Source organism: Akebia trifoliata, chromosome 6, assembly GCF_017979445.1.
Source record: "Akebia trifoliata isolate Shusen 1 chromosome 6, ASM1797944v1, whole genome shotgun sequence".
NCBI classification, from domain to species: Eukaryota; Viridiplantae; Streptophyta; class Magnoliopsida; order Ranunculales; family Lardizabalaceae; genus Akebia; species Akebia trifoliata.
The window spans coordinates 2566471-2581515 of record NC_141380.1 but is presented as its reverse complement, the minus strand read 5'-3'; the positions used below and the strand labels follow the sequence as shown (position 1 = coordinate 2581515).

The following is a 15045-nucleotide window of genomic DNA, read 5'->3' as shown; positions in this document are numbered from 1 at the left end:
AACACTACCCTATAGGACCTAAACTGTCGTTCTGGGATCGCCACGTGGATTAAAACTGGCTATAGACAATTACCCCCACGTACTGGGTAACTTAGTAACCGACTATAGTCTGTCTTTTACACGTGGCGATCCCAGAAATATTACGTAGAAAGGTAGTTTGCTATATAGTACTGTAGTAGTAGTGCATATGGGCCGGGCCTTTGTTGGATCAAGCTTTTGGGTACCTGACTAGGCCAGGCTTTCCCCACCTAATCTCAGTCCTTGTGCAACCCATTACATTGCCACGTGTATAACTGAAACAGTCCTCTCTCATTATTGCAGCCAATGGAAAACCCTTTGTTTACCAAGTTGGTTGACCTTACCGGTTAGACGAGAAAATTCCATGACTGCATGGATGTAGACCGTAGAATGCAAAATTTTAAAAAATAGTAATAATAATTTTTCATTGTTGAATTTGAATTTTATAAATATGAAAGTTCAATTACTGTCCATTTTCAAAGCTTATTGAACTCGCAAAATATAAGGATTTTTTTTTTTAAATCTTATCTCGATTATAAACGCCAAAGGATCAGGGTGTGACTAACTTTTTTTTTGCCAAGTGAGCAGGGCCGACTCAAACATAAGGGCCTCGAGATAATAATTTAAAAAAAATAAATCATAAAATTTAATTTTCATTGATTCAACTTCTCACAAAACTTAGAAGGAGATGAAAATAAAAAAGAAGAAAATGATTTTTGGGATTTTGTTTGATAGGTGGTGGTGCGCGCAATAAGTCAAAGGAAAAGGGTAAAATGATAATTTGTTTTTTATATAGTGCAGTGAGACATATGGTGTGTGCAAATAAGCTGATTCATTTCACATGCAAACCTCAAAACATTGATATGGCAAAAGGTACTTTGGAATTCGTACCAAAATGAAAGCTTGAACTTTTTCCTTATAGGTCATAGTGTTCTTAGGATCTAGGATCGACCAATCACATTAGCTCGTGTGTATTGGAAGCATCCCCAAATTCACAAAATTACTCTCACTGCACGTGTTATGCATGCTATGAGCAAAAAAAAAAAAAAAGCGTGGAATCCAAAAACTCGAAGAGCTGCAATTTCCACACCAACCCCATGTAAATCATCAAATAATTGCACATAATTGAGGTGGCAATAGCAACTCTCAAATTTTATACTGCCCGATGAAAGTATTTTTTAGTTTTCCATTTATTTGCACTAACACTTTTCTAAAAGAATAATGCTGAAGTGACATAGATTAGATCTTACATCCCACGCCCTGATGTGAAAGTGTATGAGAACCATAGATGTTTTTCTCAAGTTATGAGCGAAAATGCATCTATGGTTCCTATCTACTTTCATGTCAAGATGTACGATATGAGATCACTCCAGCAAGACTTTGATTGAAATGCTCCTAAAAACATAGAGTCATGCTCGAGTTACCTCAAGCTGAAACCTCACATCGCACTTCTTAACATGAAAGTGTATGGATATCATAGATGCTTTTCATCAAGAAGCGTCTATGATTCTCATACACTCATGTCAAGAAGTGCAATGTGAGGTTCCAGCCTTACATCACTTCAGCATTATTCAAAAATATATGCTTTTTGGTGGCCAAATGTAATGTTTCAAACAGCCCTTGAGCTTCACTTCAGTTTCCTACACTTCATTAAAAAGCCAGTGGTTGGTCAGATAAACAGACCAGAATTCACTCTCAATGACAAAAGATTTGACTTTAAACAAAGTAGAGCATAGAATCGCTCTTGACGCTCAATTACAGGGGCTCAAGTAAAGGTTGGCAGTTCAGGTTCAAGATATTGTGTACCAAAAGATTTGACTTTAAGCAAAGTAGAGCATAGAATCGCTCTTGAAGGTCAAATACAGGGGCTCAAATATTGGTTGGCAGTTCAGGTTCAAGATACTGTGTGCTGTCAATTCTATGGATTCCATTCCAGCTAGAGCACAGACTTAACTTCATGCTTTAATATGCAGGTACACTAAATATTTTGAGGAACCTGGAGCCTTGTATCTTTGAACTTAATTTGCATTTTTTTTGGAATTAATTTGTATATATATATATATAGGGAAATGTTCAGCAACAAACATTTTGACAAACATTTTGGCAAAACATTTTTCAAAATATGGGTTAGAGGTTTTGGAATGGGCTGATTTTTGGTGAGGATGTTCTCTACGGTGAGGAGATCATCATCACCAAAAATCAGCTCATTCCAAAACTTCTAACCCATCAAAAATGGTTTACAAAAAATGGACGGTCCACGATTTTTCAACTCGTAAATATAGGGCTAGAAGTTTTGGAATAGGCTGATTTTTGGTGAGGATGATCTCCTCACCTTAGAGATCATCCTCACCAAAAATCAACCCATTCCAAAACCTCTAACCCATGTTTTGAAAAATGTTTTGCCAAAATGTTTGTCAAAATGTTTGTTGCTGAAAGGGACCCATATATATATATATATATATATATATATATATATATATGTATATATATATATATATATATGTATATATCTTTTTTTTTTGAATTTCCTTAATCCATATATTTACGTTGTTCTTCGACTTACTGTCTCGAGTAACAATAATTAAATCAAGAGTCATGATAATATGACGCCCCCCCTCTGACGCACGCTCCCATCACAGAACCATAGATCAGGTGCATCGGGATACACAAGAAAATATTTGTGACTATGCATATCCCGAGAAAATTGATCTACGGTTTTGTGATGGGGGCATGTGCCAGAGGGGGCGTCAGAAAATCATTTCACTGAAATCAATCCATAAAAGATCAAGCTTCCCTTTATAATTTTTTTCTTTTTCCTCTTTTACAAGACTTTTTGTGGAAGTTCTGTTTGGCATGCCGATTTGTTCGAAACTTTTCTCATTCCTTCTACTACCATAAAACTAAAACTGCCCTTGATAAAAGATCAGTGAAATTCCTGCAGTTTCTCTGATGTGGATTTGTGGGTATGTGTGCCAATTGCTATCAACCCGCACACATATATGCACACACCATTGAATGAGTGAACATTGCATTTGTTTTTATTCACTCATTCGTGACGAGGTTTCACTCCCTTAACAGCTCCATACCATAGTTAACACATCCCACAGTGCCTTATTTTAAAGGTTGGCTGAAATAATATACTTTCTCTTTTCTCCAAATACCCCAAAATATTGCAAATGGAAGCACATCCACATTATATTGCCTCTGACATCAAAAGGGCCACTCATTAGCTCCTCAACTAAGATCATCCAATCTGCCTCCAAGCCAAATAATGATGCCTCACCTCTCTAATACATCATGTACATGCTTGGATGCAATATAACTTGAAGCTGAAGTTCCTCAAAAAACTTCTCCCAAGCATGAAAATTGTCCAAATTTTTAGCTCGCTATCAAAGGTGCGATTAAATGATTCACATTTCTCTAGCAGCAATCGTGAAATAGAGAAGATGGCATTCATTCACCACATTTAATACTCGTACTTGAACTGAAGGGTGGCCTAATATTCACAATTCAAATTTTTGTCTAAAACCAATCTCTCTCAAATCTTCCACCAAAACAAGAATGGGGGCTTAGATTTTTATTTTATTTTTTATAATTATAGTTTAATTCAAAAAGAGAGAAGAATGTACAAAAGGCAGCTGAGGTGACCAACCTAAAAGCAAAGAAAAACTAGTTTGAGCACACAGACTCCCACCTAAAAACAAACTCTTTAAAGAAAACACTTTTAATCGCAAGAAAAAGTTTACACACAAAAAATAACAGCCCTAGAATATTAGTTATGATCTCTTGAGGTGAGGATTCTAGTCCAAGGAAAACTCTTCTACTCCTCTCCAACCAGATCCTCGACACACTACAAATGGAAGCTTACATTCATTTAAGAGACAATTGGAGAACGAAACACATCTGTTATTGAGGGCATCAAAGAATAAGCTAAAGGAGAACATACATCACTATTCCCAAATCTGACAACTTCTATAATCCCAACCCAGAACTTGTTAAGAATCAGTCTTCCATTGCAGAATTTCCAAATGTTCAGTATTAGAGTACGTGCCATGATGGCTCATAGGATGAGCAGATAGACCTCTTACTATAAATAACATATGCAATCATACGGTTGGCGGTGCAGATGAAAATGCATCTCTCTTATGTATGTTGATGATGGACTATGCTAATCGAACTATAAGGAATCCTCATCCTATCCTTCCTCACGCAATCCTTCTCTATTAAAACAATCACAAAGTCATTGGCTTTCATGTACAGAAGTGAGTATCTAATCTACGTGACTTCACCACAACACCAAACATTTAAGACATTAAGTAGAAGAAAAGCGACAAATGAAAAGAATCTCTTAAGGAACTCAAACTAGACCTAGATACTATGACCTATACACCGACGTACAGGGGCGGAGCCATGATTTTCTTTTAGTGGGGCAAACTTATAGTTAATTGGAGGGTGAGGGGGCAAAAATTGGAGGGAGACGAGGGAGTGGGGGCAACAGGATCAAACAGGGCATATCAGTAGTTCAAAATGCAGGGGTATCTCGAATTTAAACATAAATTCAAGGGTATCTAAAATGCCCAAAAAAGTTGAGTGGGGGAATTGCCCCCAATGTCTCCTTACTAGCTCCGCCCCTGTCGACGTAGAAGCAACTTTAAAACTGCTAATGAAGCCATGATTTCTGAACCTCACCATATATTTGGTGCAAAAGATTAAAAAAATAACAAAACAGACACAAGTATAGAAGTAAATTTCTTGGCATTTCCACGAATTCCTGTTCGTTAAAGATAATACACCAGACTGAAGCAATTAACAATAACAATTGCTTTTGGAGTCCATGCATTCTCAGTGCCCACACACTACACACTAATAATACCGGCCTTTCAGAGTAGGGGACTATGTCCTTAAAGTTGTTGATTATATTCGTTTAGACTTGACAAAAACAAAGTTCGCACTGACTTATGAGCCAAGTCCTTATGTAATCATTCAAGCTTTCACGACTGGTTGCTACAGATTGCAAGATTGCCATAGCAATGAAATACTACCGAGATGTATTGAATGAATCCATCAAATGGTTGAAGAAATACTACCCCCACACACACCCCAAACCATGGTTTTAAAATTTGTTTTGACGTCTCGTCCATGAACGATACCAAGACGTATCGGATGGGTTGTCTCAGTCTCTGATGAGATTTAAAACCATGTCCCCCACCACACAGACACACACAAACACACACACAAGATTAGTTTCGAGGGGACTCGAGTCACATCCAGATAGTCACAGCAAATGAAGTCCAACCCAGAAACACGAAGTCTACAGTCTGTAGGTAGTTTTGAATTTATATTTAAAAAAAAAAAAAAATAGAACAAAAACTATAGCCCACCCACGTTTCCATAAATTTCAGGCAAAACCAGATGTACTTAATAGAAAAAGAAACAAATCCAATGACCGTCGCATCAAAATGCCTATGAACTAATAATTTCGCGTTGAATCCAATCCAACAGATCCACATACATAACGAAAACCAGATGGTTCTGTACAAACTAAAATGAAACAGATGTAATTACAGTAAATCAAAACTAGTCTGATAAATAATTATAGTAGAAGTTGCTTACTGGGTTCATACGGTCTGGAATAAAACTCATAAACGGGACAAACTCATCTATTTAGAGAAAAATAAAACACCCAACAATGGAATTAAAAGTATACCCAAAGGGAGTTAAAGAAAGAGAATCTCAAAAGACTTGCAAGACAGGCCTCTTTCCAAGCCTCTTGATCTCCTTATCCATCTTTCCAGTAAGCATCAACCCAAACATCTTGAAATCACACAAAAGAGACCAAAACGGATGCCCAAATGTTGCTGGAACATTCCCTTCTACAAAGAAATGGCTGTACCAAGCGAACCCATACCCGAAAACCGGCACAAAGAACACGAACCACCACTTGAAGAGAATCGAATAGATCAATAAGAGAGAACTCGTGAGTGTGCCCACGAAATGCCAACGCCGTGTCGATGGTTTTGAGTGTTGGCTGACATAGAAGGGCCAGAATTCTTCAAAGCTTCTGAAATTCATGTCTCCAAAAAAAAAACCCAAACCAGGATTTCTTGAAAACTCTTAAACAGGAGGAAACCCAGAAATCTTTTACGGGTTTGGATGATTTTCTAAGAATAAATTTTTGGAAAATAAACAGATTTTGAGGGGTTTTGATGATTGGGTTCTTCTTGGAAACTCTAATTAAAAGGAAACCTAGAAAAAAATTCCGGATCTTTTGGTTGGGAAATCAAACAAAGAAGAAAAATAATTCAAGGGGAGAGATCTCCTCTGTTTTCTTTGATACTTAATGGTTGGTGGTTGTTCTCTGTGGAGAGTTCAAGGCCGTCTAGCCTCACTGCCTCAGAGATGATTTAAAAATAAATAAATATAAATGAGTGACGGAGAGAGAGAGAGAAAGAGAGGAATCTCTAATTTGGTTTGCTGGAAGACTTGAGTTTCAAGAGATGGAAAAAAATACATGGTGATTTACCAAAACATGCATTAAAAATTGAAAAGTTACCAAAATGGTGTCTTCTTATGCGTTGAAAATTTTCCCACTATTATTTTCTAAGGAGTAGTGCGGAGATCAGGAGGAATATTTTCTCATCTCAGTCTTATGTTGGACACTCATGTGTCCGATGATACTGAAATAGTAAGTTTTCGTTTGAATTGGGCAAATGTAATACCTATTTTTATTGTCTAATAAGTCAAATAGCGTGAAGAACTAAAAGTTTGTCACTCATGCCAGTAAAATGCTGCCACGTGGTGTATTTTTGAACATTTTTTCTTACCTATACTAATCAAATTAATAACTCTTTAGCGTGTGGCATGGGCTTTTCCACACAACGTGATAAAAAGTCTTTAGCAGTTTAGTTAGATGATAGTCTGATTTTATAATATCTTGTGTTTTTTTCATACAATGGAAAGTTTTATTCCCGAATAATTATTTTCTAACATACTTTCTAACGTGGCATGTGTCAAAATCATAGATTCTTTTCTCGAGATACACAAGTGCACATCTTTATGAATATATGCAATTGGTATCTCAATGATAACAAATTTATGGTTCTAGCCTATGCCACATCAGGGGCGTAGAAGGGCATGTATCAGACACAACATTAGAAAATCATGACTCTTTATTTTTCTAATTTAAAAATAATAATTATTAATGTGAATCTCATCATCTACCCTCATCTGTCTCTTTATCTCATAAGAAGAGATAGTCATTAGATAAAGGGAGAAAGTCTCACGATTAGGAATGAGATGACTATGTGATACAATATCTCATAATATCGTATGTCATTCATTTTTTTTTTAAGCTTTGACAACATCAAGTGATGTTGTAAAAATGGATAACATCAGGACAATATATATATATATATATCTATTATGTTCGACAGCCAATTATTTGGCCAACGTGTTTTGTTCTACATGGGTAGTTTTAAAAGAGATTGCTTTTTGGTGATGATGGTTTCTATGATGAGGGGATCACCCTCATAAAAAATTAGTCTGTTTCGAAACTTTAAATCATAAAGGACAAACACGCATTGGAAAAATAGTTAACCCTAAATTATTGCCCATATGTATAGATTAAGTTCGGGAACCAACATTAGTTAGCCAAATGTGGGAGTAAAAATTTATCCACTAAAAGTTAAAAGTTTCATATAGGATTGATATTTTTCTGTGAGGATAATATTTACAGTGAAGATATCATCCTCATAAAAAAATCAGCCCAATTTAAAACTTCTAACCACAATCAATTGTGATTCACAAGTTGAAGAATCATGGATGGTATTTTTTTTTTTTTTATCGTTAATTTGTAAACAATTTTGATGGTGTACTTATTGGACCTTAACGTGTGACCTTAAGACACACATCAATGGTGTCAACATGGCAAATTAATAATGTCCCGTTCCCGTTACAACATTAAGTATTTACATGGCAAATTTTTATTGGATTTCAAACGGCCCTTGGGTAAGAGCCCTTAGATGTTTTCGAGATTCTTTAAAATATGTGGATCGGATAATCACAACCACAAGAATTAACCAATACATCACTGCGTGATGTACCGTAAACCTTCTTTTAGAAGACCTGTTAACTTTCGAACACGTGGTACCAATTAGCTGAAACAAGGTGGACGATCCAGGTTTCCCTCGTCTCATCAACTACTTTTCACGTCCGGTACTTCTATGGATTCAATTGGATTTAATTGTTTTCGCGTCCGCTTCTCTAGAAGTTTCTCTCCCGCCTCTCGCTATATAAAGCCTTCCCTTGCAGGGGTACAAGGTTTCCCTTGTAAGATTGAGACTCAGAAAGTAATTGCTCGAGAGAGAGAGATTTATCGATCCTTCGGCATAGTAAGTTTCTCATATTTTTCATTGTATGTATGTTCGAAGATTTAGGGATTTATTTGATGGATCTGCGCTTGTTTCGTTTTCTGGGTTTTTAGGTTAGTTTATGACTTGTTATTGAGCAACAAACGATATATTTAACGAATGCAGAGTTCTTCCTGTTAATTTTTGTAGGCAATTTATGTTTTTGCTCGTTAGATAGGATTTATTGATCATGAAATACGTATTTCTTGAAGATTCAGTGATTTTATCTGGATTTATCTTTCGGAGATTTGCTTCAATTTTTAATGTTTGTGGATGAGTTTCACTAGCTACAATTCCGTTAGATTATTTGAAGGATAGTTCATGTTTTTTTTATTTATAAATAAAATAAATTATTATAGTTATGCATGGTTTCAAATCTCGGATTGACATCTCGTCTCGGTCATGGATGAGACAATTTATTTAACCCAGTTTATAATGATTGATTTACATATATTTAAATTAAAACAAGTATAGTTTTCCAATAAAATAAGATAGTTTAGAAAATGTTTAGTTATATAATAAATATTTAAATTTAATTTTTTTAAATTATTTTAATCAAAATCCTAAAAATCCCGGTTGACTCGACCGAGTCTTACTGAGTTGGCTGAGATTTTCAAAATATCGTCTTAGACATCTTGTTCATCTCACGAGATGATGTGAATGTTGAGACCCAATGTATATTGAATCGTTGCTGAAGGAGATTTAAAACCATGTAGATATGGTGTTGTATTTTGAAATTCAAAACAGTGATAGGAAACTCCAATTCTTAATATCTGTGAACTCAATTTATCAATTAAATCCCAACTAAATGGATTTTTTAAAAGATATATGTTGCAACAGTTCTGCCTGTTTTGATGGATTGGCTTAGAATATTTTATGGAGAAAACAAAGGTGGAGGGGGTTTCATGATGATGCTGGTAATTGTGAAAATCTTTAGGAAGCATGTTTCTTACTACCCTAATGGACAAGTATTTACCACCTTGTCACGGGCAATATGTTGATTTTATGACTATGGTCTTAGTTGTGGCACAGTATCACACCATATTTTATCAGAATTTTTAATGATTGAAAACAAAACATTACATATTTTAGGAGCCTCAAACTCTCATTTCAGTATTAGTTTAGGTTACCCATTGGTTTAATTAGTTTGCACCAAACATTGGCTTGGACTTGATGATCATGGGCTTTTGGGCCCATTTAGATCTTCGCCTGAAAAATGGATCTGATTATGAGCTACCTATGAACTCTACTTACAAACCATTTTCTAGCTAGGAAAATATTTTTTTTAAAATCTTTATCCCAATGGAGCCTACATGCTTCAGTTATATTTTTCATTGATTTTAAATTTCTTTAATGATCCTTCTTTTCCCATTTATGCTACATTGTACAATTTTACATTGTTATTTCATGAAGACTCAAACTAATATTGAGTTGCTTTTTGTTGGGTGTGTAGATATTTATGTATGCACTCATTTGTACATGTTTGTATTGATTCTTTGAGTTTCTCTTGAGGGATTTCTCACATACATTGCTGATTTATTTTGTTGCAGATGTCCTATTCTCGAAGATCAAGGTGGGTCTCTTCTCCAATGGTCATTTCTAATTTTTTATTTTTATTTTTGTAACTATATATTGTGAACTGTGCTTTCTTCATTTTGTTTCTATACTAGGTATTCTCGCTCCCGTTCCCCATACTGGAGGGAGGCTAGGTCCATTTCAAGGTCATTGTCAGAGTCGAGGTCGAGGAGTCGATCAAGGTAATGCCACCTGCTGCTAGGCTATAATTTATGTGTTAAATTTTTTTTTTTTTAAAAGCCAAACACTAACATGGTTTAATCTGCTCCAAAATGGTTGACAGAAGCCAGGATTCTAGTGAAGTTGAAAACCCTGGGAACAATCTCTATGTGACTGGCTTATCACCTCGGATTACTAAGAAAGAACTCGAAAAACATTTCTCAAGTGAAGGAGGAACGGTATGGCTGCATCCCCTTTTCAATACAGTGGCATTTGATTAATTTCACAAATTGGAATCTCATGTGAAACTGTGCAGTTATTTGTACGAAGGAAGAGAATTAAAAAAAATGAAAACATAAACACTAGGTAATTGGCCTTATAATAAAGAAGAACGAGTTCATGTTGGACCCATCTCTTAATTAATGTTGCGATGATTGCAATGTAGTTCATTGTAAAATTCTTTGATTTTGGGACCAATGGGAAAGCTGCACCTTAATTCTGCTAATAATTTTATTTATTAAAAAAAAAAAATCCTTCAATAAGAGAACCTTCTTTTTCAGTATTCTATATTTCTTCCCGAAAATTTCCACAAGATATCTATGAAGAGAAGATACCTAAAAAGCATGCCCATTTATGGTGCCCAAGAACACTCACATTGGCTAATCCCACCCGAGGCTTGAGAAATCAAGGACTATTTACAAGCATTGCCGATGTTATGTTAAATGAGATATGGGCTAATGAGATTATTTTAGTTTTCAGCTTCCTATTTCTGTGAGCAGATTCTGCATTATCTGTTGCAAATTTTCTTTTTCTCTTTTTTTTTGGGTCAGGAATTTGATGTTGTGACGCACCTTAGTAAGATTTGTTCTATTTTAATGAGTTCTATTCTTTCAGGTGGTAGATGTTCACCTTGTGGCTGACCCTTGGACAAGGGAATCACGGGGATTTGGGTTTGTGACTATGTCCACTCTTGAGGAGGCTGAGCGATGCCTCAAATATCTGAATCATTCTGTACTTGAAGGTCGTGTCATCACTGTAGAGAAGGTAAAGATACACCATTTTCATTTGGATTTTGACCACCAGCTTGGCAAATTGAGTCCTGGTTACCATTCAGGTCCATATAAAAAATTCAGTATTTTATAATTTGAGTTTGAGAATTGTTTGCTCTTTGTTCGCCTGAAGTGTTTTTGGCAGCCAGCAGGTTAGCTGTACGCAGCAGCTCTTCACCAAACACACCAAAAGCCTTACCACAACCTAAACAAATCAAATCAAACTCATCAAGCAATTATCAGACTATTTAATCAGAGGGTTGTATGCCCTATGTTTCTCCTTCTTAAGCTATTTAATATGTTCTGTTTACATCAATTATTACTTGTTTGTAGTTTGATTTACAGTCTATGCCTTGCCTAAATTTCTTTTAGTGCTTTTGAATTTCTCCTGTACTGTATTGGTTCTTGAATTCAACTTTCTCACATGGTGGTGGTGGTTCACTTGCAGGCAAGGAGGCGAAGAGGCCGGACACCAACCCCAGGCAGATATCTTGGGTTGAAAACCATCCGAGGTGAGGGACTTTTTTCTGCTTGGCTGTTGCTTTTCTTGGATGGATGGTAATCCTACCCATAGAAACAAAAAAAATGTCTTTTGTTTTTTAAACGCTTTTAAAACATGTCTTGTACCTCTGATGATTAAAAAAACACAGGACTAAAGTCTTTTTTTTTTTTTTTGTTGGTTGACAAAATCACATTTTTTTCTCGTTTTAAACACGTTTTTTACGCTTTAACAAGTTTTTTAACGTTTTTTCCCAAAAAATTAAAAAAAGAAAAAAAATACTGAGTACATTATTTTTTAAATGTGGGATTTGATAAATAATATAATAAGTATGGGGTTTGATGATAATATTTGAGTGTAATGGTTTTTTATTTTTTCAGTAGTGTATTATTTAGATCAAAAGATATGTTGATCGAGTATATATATATATATATATATATATATTTTGGGCATCATAAGTTGTACCACATTCACCAAAGTTGTTGAATTTTTCAAAAAGTCATATTTAAATTGCGATTTTATAGGTTGTCGATTAAATCATGAATAAACCACGAAGTCTTGGAGAAATTGCGTTTTAAATGAACTTCGCAATTTAATCGCGATTCGTGAACATCTTGATTTAATCTTCCAATTCTTCCGAGGATTTTTTTCATAGTTAGTTTAGCATATATGATTATTTTTAGAAAATTTTCAAACCCAAAATGATTTTTTAACAATTTAATACAAAATTATAGGGTAATGTTTTAAGAAACATAACCTTTTCTAAAACTAAAATGGAACACCTAGCTCGGATATCGGAACATACCCCTAATTTTTTTATTTTATGATTTATTCTTAATAGTTTAAAATAGGATTTGATGATATAAATGATGACATCCCTTAGTGTGTATATATATATATATATATATATATATATATTATTCTAATACTTTAGTTTTTTTTCCCACCCCCTGCCCCCTCTTTTTTATAGACTTTTTCCCCTGCAGTTGGTGACTATTGTCATAACATGTATAATTATGTTTGAGAACATATTATATTGGAGACTGCATAAATTAATTTTTTCTGAAGTTTTCCCTTGCTGTTTTAAATCTGTACTACTAGGACTTTGTGACTGAACCTATTTGCACATTATGTTTTAATTTCCTTGTGTTTGTCATTATGCAGTTCGCCGTCGATCCCCAAGCTACTCCCCATATGGTAGAAGTCGTTACAGTTCCCCTCCTTACTCATCTGAGAGGGAAAGGGACAGATCCTACTCTCCCTACTACAGCCGGCACAGGGACAGATCGGACTCTTCTTACTACAGCCGGCACAGGGACAGATCCTACTCTCCTTACTACAGCAGGCACAGGGACAGATCTTACTCTTCTTACTACAGCCAGCACAGGGACAGATCCTACTCTCCTTACTACCATAGGCGCAGGTCGCCTCCCTCACGCTCTCCCTCCCCATACATTGGATCACCGGTTCATAGACGAAACCGGTCGTACTCTCCATACGACCGGTCTATTTCTCCTTACTACCCAAGAAGGCGCGACTATTCTGGGTCACCTTACTCCCGAAGGCGCTATCGGTCAATCTCCCAAAGTGTTTCACCTGCACCGAGGTCTGGGAGGAGCTCAAGGAGAAGTTATTCTTGCAGTGTATCACCACCTAGGCGACCGAAGAGGGTGAGTAGCAACTCTCGCAACATTGACAGTAGGCGAAGGAAGAGCTCTAGGAGTCTCTCCCACAGTGCTTCACCCAGGGGGAGGAGGTACCAGTACTCTAGTGAGAGGGGGGATTCTAGGAGTGTGAGCTCAAGATCTAGATCAGTGTCATGGTCTCACTGATTCACTCCTAGAGCTTCATTGTGAGCTTGGAAAGTTAGCTGTTACCTTGGTTGGGAATATATCCCTAAGATATATACTCTATATAAATAGTCTCTAGCAGTTGATGACTGGTAACTTCTGTTTGGCAAGTAAAGAGTTATTTTCTTTTATCATCTTTCTCATCCCTTACTAATATTTAAAGAGAGCTTCTATTGCTATACCGACCTTTACTAACATCAACCCCACGATGCGTTAAATATATATATTGTTGATTTACATATGCTGTTAGCAAAAGTTGGTGTGACAATATAATCTCTATTTAAATTTCCGAAGGATCTCGCAATTTAAATTGCAAAAGGATATAGTAGGAGTGCTAATTTTTGAACTCAACCTGACAGGGAAACTCAGAAAGAGTTACAACCGGCGTGCCATCTGCGGTTGTGTATTCCAAAGGGTACGGTTCTTGTTCTTTGGGCATGACACGTTGGTGAGTTTTGAGTCCGGCTGTAAGGTTGAGTTCAAAAATCAGTAGTCTTGTATTAGTACATGCGAGACTTTTAAGAGAGATTTATCTGGAAGACCTAACTGTTAGGCATTTTTATTTCAAAAACTCCCTTCCTTGGAGTTCAAGGGAAACGTTACTTTTACGAAGTTTGTTACCCGGCAAACTCTGGAGTGGGCATAAACGTCATAAAATTCAAAATCAAATTTTTGCAGTTAATTTGTTACTTGAAATACCTTGGAGTGGAATCTAACATCACTTCGTGGCATAAAAAAAAAAAAAAAAGATCTGAGGGTTATTAAGGATAAAATATTAAGAACTTTTAAGGAAAAAGAGACAGTTAATTTTCTTCATTGAATGTTAGTTTTAAATTGGAAGTTGGATAGCCATCCATTTTCAGCACCTTCCATCAAAATTAAAAATGATGTTTTAAAAAAAAAATTTATTTTGAATTTGAATTCTGAGTTTTACCATGAAATCTAAAAGTCTGTTATGTCAATTGATGTGGGCCTAATTTATTAAGATGTGAAATCTATCTTAGTATCATAAAGGAAAGTTTGGTGACGTAGCAAACTTGATTAAGTTAAAGGAGTTTTTGTAATAAAATTGCAACAATAGGTCTGCCTGTTAAATCTGCCTAATTTTAAAGGTGTAGTGTACGATTTCAAGACAACTATAGGCCTGTTGTAACTCAAGCCCCTTGTTGGGGATTTTATCCCTGCTCACCAGGTATGTGGTGTGGTTTGTGCGGGTATTGTATGTATCCAGGGGATTTAGGTGAGATATGGTGATCTTAGAGAACACAGTAGCCTCCGGTCCGAACCCAATGTTTTAAAAAAATAAAAATAAAATAAAATAAAATAAAATAAACTGTAGGCCTGTGGGCAATGAATGGATCGACTCAATATTTAATAATTAGTCAACCACTTAAAACTTTAAAATGTAATATGAAAATAACCTTAATTGAACGGAAAGTATAAAACTTCACCTCCTTCACTCTTTTACGTCTTGGGACCTTTTGGCA

General features: G+C 35.7%; 2 protein-coding genes across 2 annotated transcripts; one reads left to right on the top strand and one right to left on the bottom strand.

The window, feature by feature from the left end:
- Positions 1-5478: 5478 nt before the first annotated feature.
- LOC147399566 (transmembrane protein (DUF962)) lies at positions 5479-6611 on the bottom strand. The gene has a single exon (XM_086444977.1). It carries the CDS (start codon positions 6088-6090, stop codon positions 5752-5754), a length of 339 nt encoding a protein of 112 aa, XP_086301103.1. The 5' UTR covers positions 6091-6611; the 3' UTR covers positions 5479-5751.
- Positions 6612-8287: 1676 nt separating this feature from the next.
- LOC147399565 (uncharacterized) lies at positions 8288-13692 on the top strand. The gene is made up of 7 exons (XM_086444975.1): positions 8288-8408; positions 9977-9999; positions 10094-10183; positions 10285-10399; positions 11055-11204; positions 11658-11721; positions 12873-13692. The coding sequence occupies exons 2-7, from the start codon at positions 9977-9979 to the stop codon at positions 13538-13540; spliced, it is 1110 nt and encodes a 369-aa protein (XP_086301101.1). The 5' UTR covers positions 8288-8408; the 3' UTR covers positions 13541-13692.
- The last annotated feature ends 1353 nt before the right edge of the window (positions 13693-15045 follow it).

Excerpts from the sequence above, each read along its gene's own strand:
- LOC147399566 (XM_086444977.1), bottom strand. The coding sequence starts at position 6,090 with ATGAATTTCAGAAGCTTTGAAGAATTCTGGCCCTTCTATGTCAGCCAA.
- LOC147399565 (XM_086444975.1), top strand. The coding sequence starts at position 9,977 with ATGTCCTATTCTCGAAGATCAAG. Across the intron at positions 10,400-11,054 it reads TCTCAAGTGAAGGAGGAACG|GTGGTAGATGTTCACCTTGT; the intron begins GTATGGCTGCAT and ends CTATTCTTTCAG. Across the intron at positions 11,205-11,657 it reads GTGTCATCACTGTAGAGAAG|GCAAGGAGGCGAAGAGGCCG; the intron begins GTAAAGATACAC and ends GTTCACTTGCAG.